This window comes from Mercenaria mercenaria, chromosome 17, assembly GCF_021730395.1.
Source record: "Mercenaria mercenaria strain notata chromosome 17, MADL_Memer_1, whole genome shotgun sequence".
Lineage (NCBI taxonomy): Eukaryota > Metazoa > Mollusca > Bivalvia > Venerida > Veneridae > Mercenaria > Mercenaria mercenaria.
In genome coordinates, this window is record NC_069377.1 from 38902560 (window position 1) to 38921445 (window position 18886).

An 18886-nucleotide genomic window follows, 5' to 3' on the forward strand; every position below is an offset into this window, starting at 1 on the left:
TGTCAGAGTTATGCACCTTGTGTCACATGATGTGGTTGATAAGGTGGAACATCTTTTTTAAGTTTGAATCAAATCCATTTAGTAATAACTGAGATATAGTGAAAATGCATCAAAATTAACCTTAAATTCTAAGTAAAAGGGGGCATAACTCATGAAAAATTGGTGTAAGAGTTATGCACCTTGTGTCACATGATGTGGTTGATAAGGTGGAACATCTATTTTAAGTTTGAACCAAATCCATTTAGTAATAACTGAGATATAGTGAAAATGCACAAAAATTAACCTTAAATTCTAAGTAAAAGGGGGCATAACTCATGAAAACTTGGTGTAAGAGTTATGCACCTTGTGTCACATGTTGGTTGATAAGTGGAAATTTTTAAGTTTGAACAAATCCATTTAGTAATAACTGAGATTGTGAAATCCAAATCTAATTCTAAGTAAAAGGGATAACATGACTGGTGTGTATGCCCTTGTCACATGTGGTTATAAGGTGGAACATCTATTTAAGTTTGAATCAAATCCATTTATCAATAACTGAATATAGTGAAAGAACATCAAAATTAATCTTAAATCTAAGTAAAAGGGGGCATAACTAATGAAAGTTGGTGTCAGAGTTATGACTTGTGTCACATGAGTGGTTGAAGGTGGAACATCTTTTTTAAGTTTGAATCAAATCCATTTAGTAATAACTGAGATATAGTGAAAATGCATCAAAATTAACCTTAAATTCTAAGTAAAAGGGGGCATAACTCATGAAAAATTGGTGTAAGAGTTATGCACCTTGTGTCACATGATGTGGTTGATAAGGTGGAACATCTATTTTAAGTTTGAACCAAATCCATTTAGTAATAACTGAGATAATAGATTTCGCGACGGGACGCGACAAAACTGACTCCTGTATAGCCCCCACAAATATGTTTGGGGGTATAATTATTGCATTCATGAACAGTATGTATTTTGATCTTACATAGCAAGCAAACAAATAATATCCATTTCACCAAGTGTCACATGCATTGATGAATGGTACGAAGTTTCCAGATTTCTTATACAGAGGAGTGAATATCTTTATGTTCTTTTAGGTAATTAGATACATCTATATCGTTATATTCTGCAAAGAATTTCTGATTATTTCATAACTGATATTCTTTTGCATTCAAATGTAGTTCCATACCAGCTAAAAATAAAAACAAGCGGTCCATGATGACCCTACATCGCTCACCTGAGTTTAGTTGCTTGCTTGAACAGTTAAAAGTTTGCACTAAATAAATGTGTAAACTATCTGGACAAACTTGATGCCAGGATACTACTGACCAAGTCTGGTGTATTTCTAACCAGATTATTCGAGCTAAGTATTGAAATCTGTATGAAAAATTATGTGGCTCAAACTTCTTTGCTAAAGCTTCAAAAACAAAAAAGTAGTTAAGTATGTCATGGTAAAGATAATTCAAGAAAACTACTGAACTCTGTATGAAAAATTATACAGGTGGTCAAAATCTCTTTGCTGTAGCTTCAAAAGCAAGAAAGTAGGTTTGTAGGCCAGGGTTATGAATATCAAAAATGAGTATTGAAATCTTATATCAAAAATTATACATGTATATGCTGTAACTTCAAAAACAAGAAAGTAGGTCAGTTGGTCACAAGTAAGACTATTCAAGATGAGTTTTGAAATTTGTATCAAAAATTAAATACGTGGTCCAAATTACTTGGCTGTAACTTCAAAAACAAGAAAGTAGGTCAGTAGGTCAGGGTAAAGAATATTAAAGATGAGTATTGAAATCTGCACATAATCCAAATTTCTATGCTGTACCTTCAACAAGACAAACAATCTGATCAAATTTCATGAATATCTGGTGTAAAATGCAGCCCCTATTGCATATACAAGGTTTTTCTTTGATTTTAGCTAGTAGCCTAGTTTTTGACCCCAGTTGACCCATAATCAAATTTCACCTAGACTTCATTGTGGCAATTATCCTGATTAAATTTCATGAATATCCAGTGAAAAATGCAGCCCCTATTGCACACATCACGTTTTTCTTTGATTTGACAGTGACCTAGTCTTTGACCCAAGATAACTTATATTCAAACTTGATTTAGATTTGATCAAGACAAGTAATCTATCAAATTCCAAGAATATCCAGTGAAAAATGCAGCACCTATTGCATACACAAGGTTTTTCTTTGATTCAACCAATTGACCTAGATTTTGACACCAGATGACCCATATTCAAACTTTACTTAGATTTCATCAAGACAAACACACTGATCAAATTTCATGAAGATCCAGTGAAAAATGCAGCCCCTATTGCATACACAAGGTTTTTCTTTGATTCAACCAGTTGACCTAGCTTTTGAACCAGATGACCCATATTCGAACTTGACTTAGATTTCATCAAGACAAACAAACTGATCAAATTTCATGAAGATCCAGTGAAAAATGCAGCCCCTATTGCATACACAAGGTTTTTCTTTGATTTAACAGTGACCTAGCTTTTTTACCTCAGATAACCTATATTCAAACTTGACCTAGATTTGATCAATACAAACAATCTGATCAAATTCTACGAATATCCAGTGAAAAATGCAGCATCTATTGCATACACAAGGTTTTTCTTTGATTTGACCAGGTGAACTAGTTTTTTACCCCAGAGGACCTTTATTCGAACTTGACCTAGATTTCATCAAGATCATTCTGATCAAATTTCACGAATATCCAGTGAAAAATGCAGCCCCTATTGCACACACACACACGCACGCACGCACGCACGCACGCACGCACACACACACACAGTTTTTTTTTAATTTGACCAGATGACCTAGCTTTTTACTACAGATGACCCATATTCATACTTAACCTAGATTTCATCAAGACATTCGGATCAAATTTCATGAAGATCCAGTGAAAAATGCAGACCCTATTGCATACACAGCTTTTTTCTTTGATTTGATCTGGTGACCTAGTTTTTGACTCCAGATAACCCATATTCGAAGATGACCTAGATTTTATTAAGACAAACATTCTGATCGAACTTTATGAAGGTAGGGTCATAAATGTGGTCTCTAGAGTGTAAACAAGCTTTTCCTTTGATTTGATCAGGTAACCTAGTTTTTGACCCCAAATGACCCATATTGAAATATGACCTAGAGGTCATAAGGACAAACATTCTGACAAATTTTCATGAGTTTCAAATTTAAACATTGGACTCTAAGAGTGTTAACAAGATTTTCCTTTGATCTACCCTACTGACCTAGTTTTTGACCCCACATAACCCAGTTTCAAACTTGACCTAGATACCAAGACAAACATTCTGACCAAGTTTCATAAAGATAGGGTCACAACTGTGGCCTCTAGTGTTAACAAGGCAAATGTTGACGAAGCATGACGCCGGACAATGACCGGTCACAATAGCTCACCTTGAGCACTTCGTGCTCAGGTGAACAAAATTAATGATATTTCACTGCAGAAAATGGAAATACCATTTTTTCACTGATATTTTCCATTACTTCACTGAACAAGAGGACCATGATGGTCCTGAATCGCTCACCTCTTCCCACATCACCCAGTTTTGAGTATGACGTCGTTTTTTCTATTATTTGACATAGTGACCTAGTTTTTGAGCTCATGTGACCCAGTTTTGAACTTGACCTAGATATTATCAAGATAAAAATTCAGACCAATTTTCATGAAGATCCATTGAAAAATATGGTCTCTAGAGAGGTCACAAGGTTTTTCTATTATTTGACCTATTGACCTAGTTTTCGAAGGTACGTGACCCTGTTTTGAACTTTACCTAGATATCCTTAACGTGAACATTCTCACTAATTTTCATGATGATCTCATGAAAAATATGGCCTCTAGAGAGGTCACAAGGTTTTTCTATTCTTATACCTACTGGCCTCGTTTTTGACCGCACATGACCCAGTTTCAAAACTGACCTAGATATCATCAAGGAGAACATTCAGATCAATTTTCATGAAGATCCATTGAAAAATATGGCCTCTAGAGAAGTCAAAAGATTTTAATAATTTTAGACCTACTGACCTAGTTTTTGATCGCAGTTGACCCAGTTTCAAACTTGACCTAGGTATCATCAAGATGAACATTCAGACCAACTTTCATACAGATCCCATGAAAAGTATGGCCTCTAGAGAGGTCACAAGGTTTTTTTATTATTTGACCTACTGACCTAGTTTTTTAAGGCATGTGACCCAGTTTCAAAATTGACCTAGATATCATCAAGGTGAACATTCTGACCAATTTTTATGGAGATCCATTCACAAGTATGGCCTCTAGAGAGGTCACAAGGTTTTTCTATTTTTAGACCTACTGACCTAGTTTTTCACCGCACATGACCCTGTTTCGAACTTGACCTAGATATCATCAAGATGAACATTCAGACCAATTTTCATACAGATCCCATGAAAAATATGGCCTTTAGAGAGGTCACAATGTTTTTTCTATTATTTGACCTACTGACCTAGTTTTTGAAGGCACGTGACCCAGTTTCGAACTTGACCTAGATATCATCAACATGAACATTCAGACCAACTTTCATACAGATCCCATAAAAAATATGGCCTCTAGAGAGGTCACAAGGTTTTTCTATTTTTAGACCTATTGACCTAGTTTTTGACGGCACGTGACCCACTTTCAAACTTGACCTAGATATCATCAAGGTGAACATTTTGACCAATTTTCATGAAGATCTCATGAAATATATGGCCTCTAGAGAGGTCACAAGGTTTTTCTATTTTTAGACCTACTGACCTAGTTTTTGACGGCACGTGACCCAGTTTCAAACTTGACCTAGATATCACCAAGACGAACATTCAGACTAACTTTCATACAGATCCCATGAAAAATATGGCCTTTAGAGAGGTCACAAGGTTTTTCTATTATTTGACCTACTGACCTAGTTTTTGATGGCACGTGACCCAGTTTCGAATTTGACCTAGATATCATCAAGATGAACATTCTGACCAATTTTCATGAAGATCTTGTGAAATATATGGCCTCTAGAGAGGTCACAAGGTTTTTCTATTTTTAGACCTACTGGCCTAGTTTTTGAAGGCACGTGACCCAGTTTCGAACCTGACTTAGATATCATCAAGGTGAACATTCTGACCAATTTTCATGAAGATCTTGTGAAATATATGGCCTCTAGAGAGGTCACAAGGTTTTTCTATTTTTAGACCTACTGACCTAGTTTTTGATGGCACATGACCCAGTTTCGAACTTGACCTAGATATCATCAAGATGAACATTCTGACCAACTTTCATAAAGATCCCATGAAAAATGTGACCTCTAGAGTGGTCACAAGCAAAAGTTTACGAACGCACGGACGCACTGACGCACGGACGGACGACGGACACCGCGCGATCACAAAAGCTCACCTTGTCACTGTGACAGGTGAGCTAAAAATGTAAGATAAATCTCTGTACCTCGACTAGTTTCTAAATATTTAATTGTCTACACTAGCAACCATGGTGAAGGTGAAACAGGAAACTAAACAAGAGCTGTCCATAAGATAGCATGTTTGACTTTTCTCAGTGTTTGACTCTGAATTAGAGCTTTGCCAGTAAAACCTATATAAAACTTTAACAAAAAAATTCTAAGTTAGAATGGGGCATAACTCTTGTCAAAATTCAAATCTGAGTTATGGGGATTGTTTCTCCTGGTGTAGACTTTGATAGTAAACAAACATTTTAAGTTTCAAGTCAATAGCTTTGATAGTAACAGAGATATTTGAGTTTATCAAAAACTTTAACCAACGGCGCGCCGATGCTGGGGTGAGTGCAATAGCTCCACTTTTTCTTTGAAAAGTCAAGCTAAAAAGAAATGAGAATAAGTATATCTTTTTTATTGTTTATTTCATATAAAAAGTGATCTGTAAGATGTCATGGAAACATGTAACAGTTTTGAGAATAACAAAAATACAGAAAAGATGAAATAACTTTAATAAAAAGCTGAAGTAGATTATTGTAAAATGTACACATTAAAAATATACTAATTTTGTTAGATATATATAAATAATGTTATAAATCATATGTCAATACAAAAAAGTGCTGGTCTGCCAAACTAACTCAGTAGGTAAGGCACAAGACTATGAATTATGAAGTTTTCAGTTTGTTCCCCTGGTGAGGCAAATGTTACATTTGATGATTTCCCTGAAGATAGTAAGTGTGAAATCCTTTGACCTACATCTCATGATGGCAAGTTGTTAACTACTTGTGGAGAACATTTATTTATTTATTTGGATTTTACGGCACACTTACACAGTATAGGCTATAAGGTGCCAAACAGGACTACAAATTTTGATTCCGCATCTCATTTACATCGAAATAAAAACATGAGGTATGGAATCAAAATTTGTATACCTGCTGGAATCACAGAGTTACAGCAAAACCAAGTGTTAATACCCTATTAGTCGCCTCTTGCGATCATGCAAGGGTAAGGCAGTGGTTCCAATTCTTTTCATACACAGATCGTCCCAGAACCACATGGGGCTTGCGGAGAACAGGTAAATCAGTAAATCATCAGTACTGTAAGGAATTCAGGAGCATTTAACTTAGCTTTATATATATATTTTATTACTTAACAATTACTTACTACAATTTTACTTAACAAGAGGCCTAAAGAGATTCAAGTCGCTCACCTGATAGGACAACAACCTTTTCACCATGCTTCTGAGCAACTTTGGTATAAGCATTAACAAAGCAATTCATTAGATGTTATTTAAAAAATTTTATCTTTTGCTATTGCAGCCCCTAAATGGGACATTCTGCCCCCATTTGATAAAAACAATTTGGAGAGGATCTTATAAAGTTGCTACAGATCAAGTTTGGTGAAGATCCAACAGCTGTTCATGAGTAGGTGTCTCTAAATGGTATAGCTGATTTATCTCCAGTGGCTCCTACAAGGTGCCAATTGTCCACATGGCTCCTACAAGGTGCCAATTGTCCACATGGCTCCTACAAGGTGCCAATTGTCCACATGGCTCCTACAAGGTGCCAATTGTCCACATGGCTCCTACAAGGTGCCAATTGTCCACATGGCTCCTACTTGAGCAATATTGGGAGAAGACCTTACAACATTTCAAACCAAATCTGATTAAGATCCATCAAGCGGTACATGAAAAGAAGCAATTTGAAGGTATTTCTGTTTTTAGCTCTAGCATTTCTTAAAAGGGACTGACTGTCCCCATTTGAACAAAATTGCGAATGGATCATATAACGATACTACAGATTAAATTTGATAAAGATCCATTATGTGGTTTATGAGAAGAAGTCGTTAAAAGATTTTTCTATTTTTAGCTCTGGCATCCCCTAAACGGGGGTCAAGCTTAACCACTGAACTAATATGATAGAGATGCCAGGATGCAACTGACCAAGTTTTGTGCAATTCTGACCAGTAGTTTCAGAGCAGAGAAGTCTAAGTAAAAATGATGACACTGGACAACAGATCGTACATCTTTACTAATAGCTCTCCCAGAACAAAGTTCACATGAGATAAAAATGACATAAAACCAAGAAAATACTAACATAACGTCAAGACAGACCTTTAAAAACTCATAAATTAACAATTTGGTGTCAAACAAAATTACTATTTTTACAGACCAAAAATATTTTAACGTTAGAAATATTTACAGCAGCAATTATTTTGGCACTATGAAATTCATAGAAATATAAAAAATAATCTATTAAAACATAAATAATATAATGCAGTTTGTAACAAATATATACATAGTATAATTATGTAAATAAAACTATGTTAGTACTTAGTACGACTAGAATGTGCAAAAAATATATGAACAACATGGGTGCAAGTTAGTTTTCTAAAATAATGTACAATGTAACTGGTGTCTCTCTAAATCAGATTGTTAGCCTCAAGATAAAAGGTAAAATTTCAGTTATGAGAGGTTTCCATTTTAGAGAGAACTATTCACTTCAAATTTACAGAGGTTTCCATTTTAGGAAACTATCTACTTAAGTTATGAGATTTCCATTTTAGAGAGAACATTTACTTAAATTTAAGAGGTTTCCATTTTAAGAGGAATTAACCATTAGTTTTACATTAAACGAGTTATTCATTAATTAGAAGATAAAGTTTAGTTTAAAGAGGTTTTCAGTTTTTAAAGGTTTATTCAATTCAGTTTTAGAGTGATTCCACTGCAATGGAAAGATCCATTTTATGCAAGACTTTTACGTTGCCTTCACCCATTTTGCCTGAATTCTTTAAATACAGTCTAACCTTTATACAAGGACTTAAATTTGGAAAGTCAGAAAGTGGTTTTTCTTTGCCCAGTGGAATTTATTTACATGAAATAATTAAACTTTGAGGTGACATCAGTGGTCTTTAAAGCCAGGTGGTACCTGTTTGAAGGCTATCTTTAGTGCAGGTTGGACTGTATTTGAACTTTTATAGAAATAAGGACTACTGATGAACTTTTCATTCATTAACATTCATTGGAAAATAGTGTATATCAGATTAAACAATTACTGTACATGTACTGTATCTTTAAAATAAAATTTTCACAAATTTTGACATAAGCAGTGGGATTTTGGAGACATTTACAGTTTAAACTAAAATATACATAAAGTATAGATCTGTACAAAATCAAATCACTTAATACAAGGGGTGTATATATATGACTAAATGTTTGCATATAAACTGTATAAATTATAACAATTCCATCTGCAAAAATGTATTATATTTGTACAGACCATTTATTGTGTCAAGCATTATATATTGGACCGATATCTGACAGCCCAATATCCCTTTTGCAGTTGACATGACAATATTGTTCCCAACAGATGAGGGTTCAATGTTGATGTCTAATCATCAGCTGGATGATGGACCAATATCATACACTGATAGTGGTTTCCTGATATTAGTCCAATATTACCAATGTCTGTTAGGACTAAGATTCAAGTTGGAAAAAGAAAATCCCTTTAAACATGCTTGTAATATGGTTCATTAAAACAGTTTCACTCTTTTCTCTTGCAAACCTATGTGCTGTATGGACTTACAGTCACAGTGCTACTTCATCATCTTAACACAAAATAAACCCTTTATTTAAATAAACTAGGTAAAAAGTGGGGCAGAATGGAAGATCAAGTAATTTCATATATGGTAGTCTTAAAGTTTTAACACAGTTAACATGATGTTCATTTAACAAAGTTGTGAGCCAGCAAATAATATCATTTAGCCTCCAGTTTTTAGAACATCAAATATTTCGGTGCACCACCAGTATTTACTGGAGGTAACATCTTGTGGCGTGACATGGACGTCCCACTTCGGTACTGTGCTGGCCTATGGGGTGTCTGGATGGAGAATGCAGACTTACTCATATCATGTCGCATCATTGGTAATGTGCCAGGTTTGACCCTCTTTGATATAGCCCTGATCAGATCTCTGGCATGTTTCAGATTGTAAGCTGAAAGAAATAGAGTATTGTAAAATCATTTGCAACTTATTATGTGGTTTTTGCCAGAATGGCCGATTTTGTGAAAACATGATATTGTCGACAAATAAAAAAATTATAGATTAAAAAAAGGGAAATTTTTCCATTGGTACAATTAAAATTTAGCATGCAATCAATTAAAACAAAACAACAACAACATAATCCCCGACAAACTTATAATGACATCACAGAATAATGTGAACATCTTTCTTTGAAAAGTTTAGTAATTTTGGAACACTTGAACACAATGGATTAGAATTCTCAATACAATCAAGGTATGTGTCCAGGATATTGATGCTCCCTTTTACTGTAACTCCGGCAGATACAGAAGACAAGTGAGTTAATCCTTACACTGCTTCATTTCCATAATGGACTTGTCTGTCTTTCAATCTGGACAGTACCATTAACTGTTTAAAGGGGTGCTTACCTAAAAGATACTGACTGAATAGCGAACAGTGCAGATCATGATCAGACTGTATAGATGTGCAGGCTGATCAAGATCTACACTGGTCGCAAAAGCAGAATCAATTGTTTCCAGCATGGTAAGGGTTAAACTTATCAGACCATTGTACATATTTTTGGCTATGTCAAGGGCTGTAACTCTTGTCTTACTGAGTGAAATCCCTAACAAAATACTTGTTGCATTACATTCCAGTAATGTCTGATGACCCTATGTAAAATTCTTTCGAGATATGCTAGACATCAATGATGAATGGGCAGCCAAATAAATTCAAATCTAAGTGTGCCACCACCACACCAAAAACACTTTGGAACAGAGGGGGATTAGGGCACACAAAAACAGTGCAAATGCATGGTATTTCCATGAAAACGACACTTTTCTTTAATAGTGATTTGTCTTTCAAGAATTTTTCTCGCAGGATCATACACTGAAAACTGGTCCTTAACCCAACCCATATTCCATCTTGTGAAGCTTGCTGTATTCTGAGGAAAAGATAACTTTTACAGCAAGTTTAGGGCAAGTGTTGTAAATATTCTATATCCCTGTAACTGCAAAATGGCATTTTTCAGGTGTCAATAAAACATTATTTACTCTGGTATAGCAACGGTGAGTTTTTTGGACCAAAGGTCTTTAAAAGTAGTTTTTAATCATATTTTAAGCTTCAGTAGAGCTTCATATCATTTGGTTTGGTTATATGGCTCAATTGCACTGGCAGGATTTTTGATCTTACTAAACTGTATAAAAATCTGTCGTCCTTGCAAATCTGGTCTCTATTCACTTGGTAATGGTATTTGATATGATAAAACATAATCGCTGATGAAAATATGTGGGGTTTTCAAGCTGCTTAAATTCTTAACTGCAAAGACCCAGTCAAATCCCCATGAGTTAACAATTTTTAAAGATGAAAAATCCTATTACAGAAACAGAGTTCTCACCTATTTCACAAAGTTGTAATGACATATCAGGACTGGCTATTGAAATGATGACTACACAGAGATCAGTAATTTTGTAGATATGTTTTTTTAGAAAAGAAAATAATGCGCCAAATCTCAGTTACAGGGTTTTGGATTGACATCATCAATATGCATTTTCAATCATCGTTTACTTACAGTAGGATCAGAGATATAATAATGACATCATTAGACAGTATATCTTTTATTTAGCGTTAATGCATGTGTAATAAAAATATTTTACTTTTATATCAAGGAGTATACATAAAGTATGCATGAGCAAAACTGTGCTCTAAGTCTGCAATATATCTGACACAGAACTTACATTTCTGAATAAAAATCATCATAAATTCTATAAATATTCTATAACTTATACACATTAAAGACATGTGAAATTTAAATTACCTTTTAACCTAGCCTTGATTTCTTCATTGAAGTATCCGCACTCTATCCAGTCCTCGAAGTCTACGATATAGTCAAATGCTGTCAGACCTGAAAGAAAAATAGAGTATAACCTCTGTAACACCTGCAGGGCAAACACCTCCTTATTGACACTGGCATTTTTATTCTGACTCAACCGGGTTTTCAGTTACCGATAGCAACAACCTCTGAACAACAAGCGAATTTCAGACTTCCAATGGAGCCACTCTGCAGAGGTTGTGCTGTAATGTTCAGTGATACATGTTTAATATTAAACAGCAAAACATTTGGAGAACACTGTATACAGAGTTCTCCAAATGTCTAGAAACAATTGGGAAACTAGAAGATGCTTTTGTAGAAAAGCTCTCGTCTCCCCCAATGCATAGTCATATAAGCAAGAAGTCAATAGGGGACAGGAGTGAAAGTCAAAGAGACACTGATGGCTGGCTGCAATAGGGATCATCTACTCGGCATGTCCAATCATCCCACTAAGTTTCAACATTCTGGGCCAAGCGATTCTCAAGTTATGAACTGGAAACGGTTTTCCATGTTCAGGCCCCTGTGACATTGACCTTTGATCAAGTGACCCCAAAATAAGTTGGTGTCATCTACTCTGCATGTCCAGTCATCCTATTAAGTTTCAACAATCTGGGTCAAGTGGTTCTCAAGTTATTGATTGGAAAGCATTTTCTATGTTCAGCCCCCTGTAACAATAGGGGTCATCTACACTGTAAGTCCTATAACCCTATGAAGTTTGAAGGTTCTAGGTCAAATGGTTCTCAAGTTATTGACTGGAAATGGTTTTCCATGTTCAGGTTCCTGTGACCATGACCTTTAACAGAGTGACCCCAAAATCAATAAGGGTCATCTACTCTGCATGACCAATCATCCTATGAAGTTTTAACATTCTGGGTCAAGTGGTTCTCAGTTATTGATCGGAAATGGTTTTCCATGTTCAGGTCCCTGTGAACTTGACCTTTGATGGAGTGACCCCAAAAACAATAGGAGTCGTCTACTTCATAAGCCCTGCCATCCTATGAAGTTTGAAGGTTCTAGGTCAAATGGTTCTCCAGTTTTTGATCGGCAATGAAGTGTGACAGACGGACGGACAGGGCAAAAACAATATGTCTCCCCCAATGGGGGGGGGGAAGACATGATATCATACAGTGCCCTCAAAATGTCTAGAATCAAATGAGAAATAACACACTGCCCTCCAAATAGCTAGAGACAAATGTATAAGAACAAACAATGCTCTTCATGTCAGGAAACACACCAGAAATATTTATCAAATACAGCTCTCTCCAAAAGTCTGGAAAATTAACATACACAATGCCATCCAAAAGTCCAAGACAAATGAAACAAGAGTGCCAGAATGTCACAATATACGCCCGTCACAGCAAATTTCTTTACTCTAGCACCTGTATTTGCAAATGGAATTTTAATATTGTGGTTGTTTAGTAATCATTGTAAGTCATTTGTTTTTCTAAGTCCACAAAAAAACTCCTTACCAGATAGAGATACATTAAAATACACCTAAAATTTGAAAGTAACATCTATGTTGTACCACAGAAAAGTGGTCTTGTTTTTTCCCTACGGTCAATTATAAAAAAGTTACAATATAAGTTATTTATAGTAACAACTAAGTGAAGATAATCTTAAAAAAAAAAAAAAAAAAAAAATCCAAAAAATTTTTTAAGTCCACACAAAAATCTTTACCAGGTAGACATTGGTCAAAATACACCTCATAATTGGATGTAGCATGCATGTTGTACTACAGAAAAGTGGTCTCGATTTTTCCCTACGACTAGTAATGAAAAAGTTACAATATAAGCTATTTATAGTAACAACAAAGGGAAGTAATTCTAAAGAAGGGAACTGCGCATGACACTTCCTCTCATGATGGTGTATAATTGTGCCAAGTTACATCAAAATCCCTCCATGCATGAAGAAGAAATGCTTCGGACAAAGTCATTCTTGTATCTGACCTTTGACCTCTAAGTGTGACCTTGACCTTTGACCTAGGGACCTGCTTCTTGCTCATGACACTCCGCCTCGTGGTGGTGAACATTTGTGCCAAGTTATATCAAAATCCCTCCATGCATGAAGAAGATATGCTCTGGACAAAGTTTTCTTTCTTGTATCCTTTGACCTCTAAGTGTGACCTTGACCTTAGACCTAGGGACCTGGTTCTTGCGCATGACACTCCGTCTCATGATGATGAACAATTGTGCCAACTTTCATCAAAATCCCTCCATGCATGAAGAAGATATGCTCCGGACAAAGTCATTCTTGAATTTGACCTTTGACCTCTAAGTGTGACCTTGACCTTAGACCTAGGGACCTGGTCTTTGCGCATGACACTCTGTCTCATGATGGTGAACAACTGTGCCAAGTTTCATCAAAATCCTTCATGCATGTAGAAGATATGCTCCGGACAAAGTCTGTGGACGCCGCCCGCCTGCCCGCCCGCCAGGGGCGTTCCCATAATACGTCCCATTTTTTCAAACAGGCGTATAAAAATGATATTTAACAAGAGTTCGTAGAACACGAAATGCCCCCTCTTGATGCATTCAGTAACTGCACAAGGAACAAAAATTATTTGGTCACTGTGCACTGAACGTTTGACGTACTGACCTCAAATAAATAATTATGGGTCATTTACCAGTCATAAGTAAACTCTGTATCAAATGTGATCTTGGACCAAAGCATTCTCTAGTTATTTGGCAAAAAAAAGTTCTACTGTTCTGGGTCAATGTGACCTTGACCATTGACCTACTGACCTCAAAATCAATAGGGGTCATCTGCTGGTCATGATCATCATCCCTATTAAGTTTCGTGATCTTATGCCCAATCGTTCTCTAGATATCATCCTGAAACAGTTTAACTGTTCCGGGTCAATGTGACCTTGACCTTTGACCTCAAATTCAATAGGGGTTATCTGCTGGTCATGATCAACATCCCTATAAAGTTTCATGATCCTAGGCCCAATCGTTCTCAAGTTATCGTCCGGAAACGTTTTAATTGTTCCGGGTCACTGTGACCTTGACATTTGACCTACTGATCTCCATATCAATAGGGGTCATCTGCTGGTCATGAACAACCTCCCTATCAACTTTCATGACCCTTAGGCACAAGTGCTCTCAAGTTATTATCCAGAAACGGTTTAACTGTTCCAGTCACTGTGACCTTGACCTTTGACCTACTGACCTCAAAATCAATAGGGGTCATCTGCTGGTCATGACCAACCTCCTATCAATGTTCATGATCCTAGGCCTAAGCGTTCTCAAGTTATTATCTGGAAACAGTTAAACTATTCCGGGTAATTGTGACCTTGACCTTTGACCTATTGACCTCAAATTCAATAGGGGTCATCAGCTATGATCCTAGGCCCAAGCATTCTTGAGTTATGCCCAAGCATTCTTGAGTTATCATCCCCAAACGTTTAACTGTTCCGGGTCACTGTGACTTTGACCTTTGACCTACTGACCTCAAAATCACAAAGGGTCATCTGCTGGTCATGACCAACCTCCCTATCAACTTTCATGATCCTAGGCCTAAGCGTTCTTGAGTTATCATCCGGAAACGGATTGGTCTAAGGACAGACCGACCAACATCTACAAAACGATATACCCCACCTTCTTCGAAGGGGGGCATAACAAATACACTGCTCTCAAACAGTCTGGAGACAAGTGAGTAATAAGATATACCATGCCCTCTAAAAGTCTGAGACAAATCAGAAATTAATATTTAACAAATACACTGCCCTAAAAAAAGTCTGGAGACATGTGAGAAATATTAATCATATGGGACTTTAAATTAAGCTTACCTTTACCATAACCTGTCTCAACCAACAGCCTCTATTAACTGTCACATCTATGTGGTACCACTCAACATTGGTTAAGACAGGTTATAATGTAAGCATTGAGGCCTTTGACGTATTGATCCTAGTGTTTCTTGTGAAAATAGTCAGTTCGGAGAGCTTTTTATTATTTCTTTGCTAGAATATCATAACAACAATCCTTAATGTTTTCCTCATGTTGAGAACAATACTAGTAGGAATCTGTCAGAATTGTTGATTAACCAGTATAAAATAGCTTCATCATAGATTAATTGGGATCAAAATCAAGTTGTCAGTTATGGTCAAAATGCTAGCTGGTATCAAAGACCTTTCACAAGCTACCTAGCACCAAAGACCTTCCACAAGCTACCTAGCACCAAAGACCTTCCACAAGCTACCTAGCACCAAAGACCTTCCACATGCTAGCTGGCATCAAAGACCTTCAACAAGCTACCTAGCACCAAAGACCTTTCACAAGCTACCTAGCATCAAAGACCTTCCACAAGCTACCTAGCACCAAAGACCTTCCACAAGCTACCTAGCACCAAAGACCTTCCACATGCTAGCTGGCATCAAAGACCTTCAACAAGATAACTGACGCCAAAGACCTTCCACAAGCTACCTAGCACCAAAGACCTTCCACAAGCTATCTAGCATCAAAGACCTTTCACAAGCTACCTAGCACCAAAGACCTTTCACAAGCTACCTAGCATCAAAGACCTTCCACAAGCTATCTAGCATCAAAGACCTTCCACAAGCTACCTAGCACCAAAGACCTTTCACAAGCTACCTAGCATCAAAGACCTTCCACAAGCTACCTAGCACCAAAGACCTTTCACAAGCTACCTAGCACCAAAGACCTGCCACATGCTACCTAGCATCAAAGACCTGCCACATGCTACCTAGCACCAAAGACCTTCCACAAGCTATCTAGCACCAAAGACCTGCCACATGCTACCTAGCATAAAAGACCTTCAACAAGATAACTGATGCCAAAGACCTTCAACAAGCTACCTGGCACCAAAGACCTTTCAGAAGCTACCTAGCACCAAATACCTGCCACATGATAGGTGGCACCAAAGACCTTCAACAAGATAATTGACACCAAAAACCTTCCACAAGCTACCTGGCACCAAAGACCTGCCAGCATCATAGACCTGCCACATGCTAGCTGGCACCAAAGACGTTCAACAAGCTACTTGGCACCAAAGCCATTTCACACCTGGAACAAAAGACCTACTACAAGCTAGGTGGCACAACAGACCTTTCACAAGCTACCTGGTACCAAAGACCTGCCACATGCTAGCTGGCACCAAAGACCTGCCACATACTAGCTGGCACCAAAGACCTTCAAGAAGCTACTTGGCATCAAAGACATTTCACAAGCTACCTGGTACCAAAGACCTACCACAAGCTAGGTGGCCCAACAGACCTTCCACAAGCTATCTAGCACCAAAGACCTGCCACATGCTAGCTGGCACCAAAGACATTTCACAAGCTACCTGGCACCAAAGACCTTTAACAAGCTACCTGGCACCAAAGACCTTTCACAAGCTACCTGGCACCAAAGACCTTCCACATGCTAGCTGGTACCAAGGAACTTCCTCATGCTAGCTGGTACCAAAGATCCTCCACAGTCTACCTGGTACCAAAGACCCTCCACAAGCTAGATGGCACAACAGACCTTTCACAAGCTACCTGGTATCAAAGACCTGCCACATGCTCGCTGGCACCAAAGACCTTTCTTAAGCTACTTGGCACCAACGACCTTTCACAAGCTACCTGGCACCAATGACCTTTCATAAGCTACTTGGCACCAAAGACCTTCTACAAGCATGCTGGCACCAAAGACCTGCCAGACATTTGCTGGCACCAAAGACCTTTCATAAGCTACCTGGCACCAAAGACCTTTCATAAGCTACTTGGCACCAAAGACCTTCTACAAGCATGCTGGCATCAAAGACCTGTCGGACACTTGCTGGCACCAAAGACCTTTCATAAGCTACTTGGCACCAAAGACCTTTCACAAGCTACCTGGCACCAAAGACCTTTCATAAGCTACTTGGCACCAAAGACCTTCTACAAGCATGCTGGCTCAAAAAACCTGCCAGACACTTGCTGGCACCAAAGACCTTCCATAAGCTACCTGGCAACCAAAATCTTCTACAAGCTAGCTGGAAAGCTTCCATGAAAGAACTCTTCATTAATCCCAATCAGGTTTTGAACCCACAGCATTGAAAGCCACATGATTCAAAGTTGGCAGCCTTAAAACCACTTAGCCATGAAGGATTCTGTGAACTGGATAGTTTGTATTATACCCATAAATTTGAAAAAATAATACTAACCTTGTGTGTTTTTCTGTCGCACATTAGCTCCTTGTTCAATCAGCACACATGCTGCAAACTTGTTGTTAGACTGGGTAGCAAAGAACAACGGTGAACAACCATCCTCATTAATGGCGTCAATCTCGGCTCTGTAGGCCACCAACAGTTCCAGTACATCACTAGTACCTGATAAACTGGCTGCATAATGAAGTGCTCTGTAAATTTATAAAATATATATAACTGATTAACGCTATCTTGTAAAGCAAGTTAGATTAAACCTGCACTCATTTTAGATATTCATGTTAATAAAATGTTTACTTACTTCTGTAAAACTCAAAATCCTTTACTAAAAAATTCTCACCACCTTAAAAAATACTTTGAAATCATTACTACCTGTGGTTGACACACAAAACAGATAAATGCCAAAACCAGGACTGATAAATACATGAACCCTAAAAATTCAATGATTCCAGGAAATGAAAGTGATATCAAAATATATGATAAATGCCTCCTAAAAATGCTGAATGTAATTATTAAGTTACAAAAGTAGGTGCATGTCTACTCGATGTAGATGATGCTCTCCTATCAAAATTTGAACTGTATTGAGTTGAAAACACAAAATAGTGTCACATGAAATAATATCATAGGTTCCATTGACTGGGCATAACTATCAAATATACAGTCTAATTTTAATGAACGTGGCAACAATATGTGCATGTCCACTTCATGTTAATGATGAATACCAAGTTGCATTCGAACTGGAAGGGAACTGTAGGAGGAGCTGAGTACACAAAGTACATATGTAGTTCAAATACTTCATTCAATAAAGTAACTCCAAAAAAAATGTCCACTTCATGTTGTTGATGAATACCAACTTTCATTTGACTATAAGGAGTTGAGTACACAAGGTACGGATGTAGTTATACTAAATGTATTTTCAAGAAAAAAAAAACAATCATGAAAGACCAAACAACATGTATATGTCCACTTAGAGTTGATGATGTATACCAAGTTTCAATTGAACTGCATGAAAACTGCATTAAGGAGTTCACAAAAAAGAGTGACTGATGAACAGACTTCCAGGCCAGCTCTTCAAACACAGATGGCAAAAAAGAATGGGCTGTAAAAAAGGTAGGATGAAGGTCTACATATGTTTCTTACAATACAGTCAAAGTGATCAGTTTCCTGCTGTAAAACTCTGTTAAATGGACTTCTGTAACTTACGAATTTCCTCCTGGGTATTTGGGGCTTGGTTCAGCACCATTGTCTAATAAAAACTTGATTGCCTCAGCACGTTTTTCTCTGGAAATCAAAAATGAAAAGAACATAATTGTACTATGCTTTGATAAATTTCTAAATGTAGACAAATGTTGGATCTTACTAAAGCATAGGGTCTAAAGTTATTAAAATAGTTGAAACTCAATGAAATCTGC

The 18886-nt window shown here is 37.1% G+C and overlaps 1 protein-coding gene across 6 annotated transcripts in view; it reads right to left on the reverse strand.

Annotated features, from left to right (window-relative positions):
• Window positions 1-8101: 8101 nt before the first annotated feature.
• The window catches only part of LOC123536322 (uncharacterized), a 58245-nt gene continuing 47460 nt past the window's right edge, over window positions 8102-18886 (reverse strand). For all 6 annotated transcript variants that reach the window (XM_053527986.1, XM_053527989.1, XM_053527988.1 and 3 more), the window contains 4 exons: window positions 18678-18755; window positions 17475-17668; window positions 11277-11363; window positions 8102-9434 (listed from right to left, as the gene is read on the reverse strand). In XM_053527986.1, coding sequence (XP_053383961.1) covers window positions 9217-9434; window positions 11277-11363; window positions 17475-17668; window positions 18678-18755 — 577 coding nt within the window. In that variant the 3' untranslated portion in view covers window positions 8102-9216. The remainder of the gene's footprint in view (window positions 9435-11276; window positions 11364-17474; window positions 17669-18677; window positions 18756-18886) is intronic.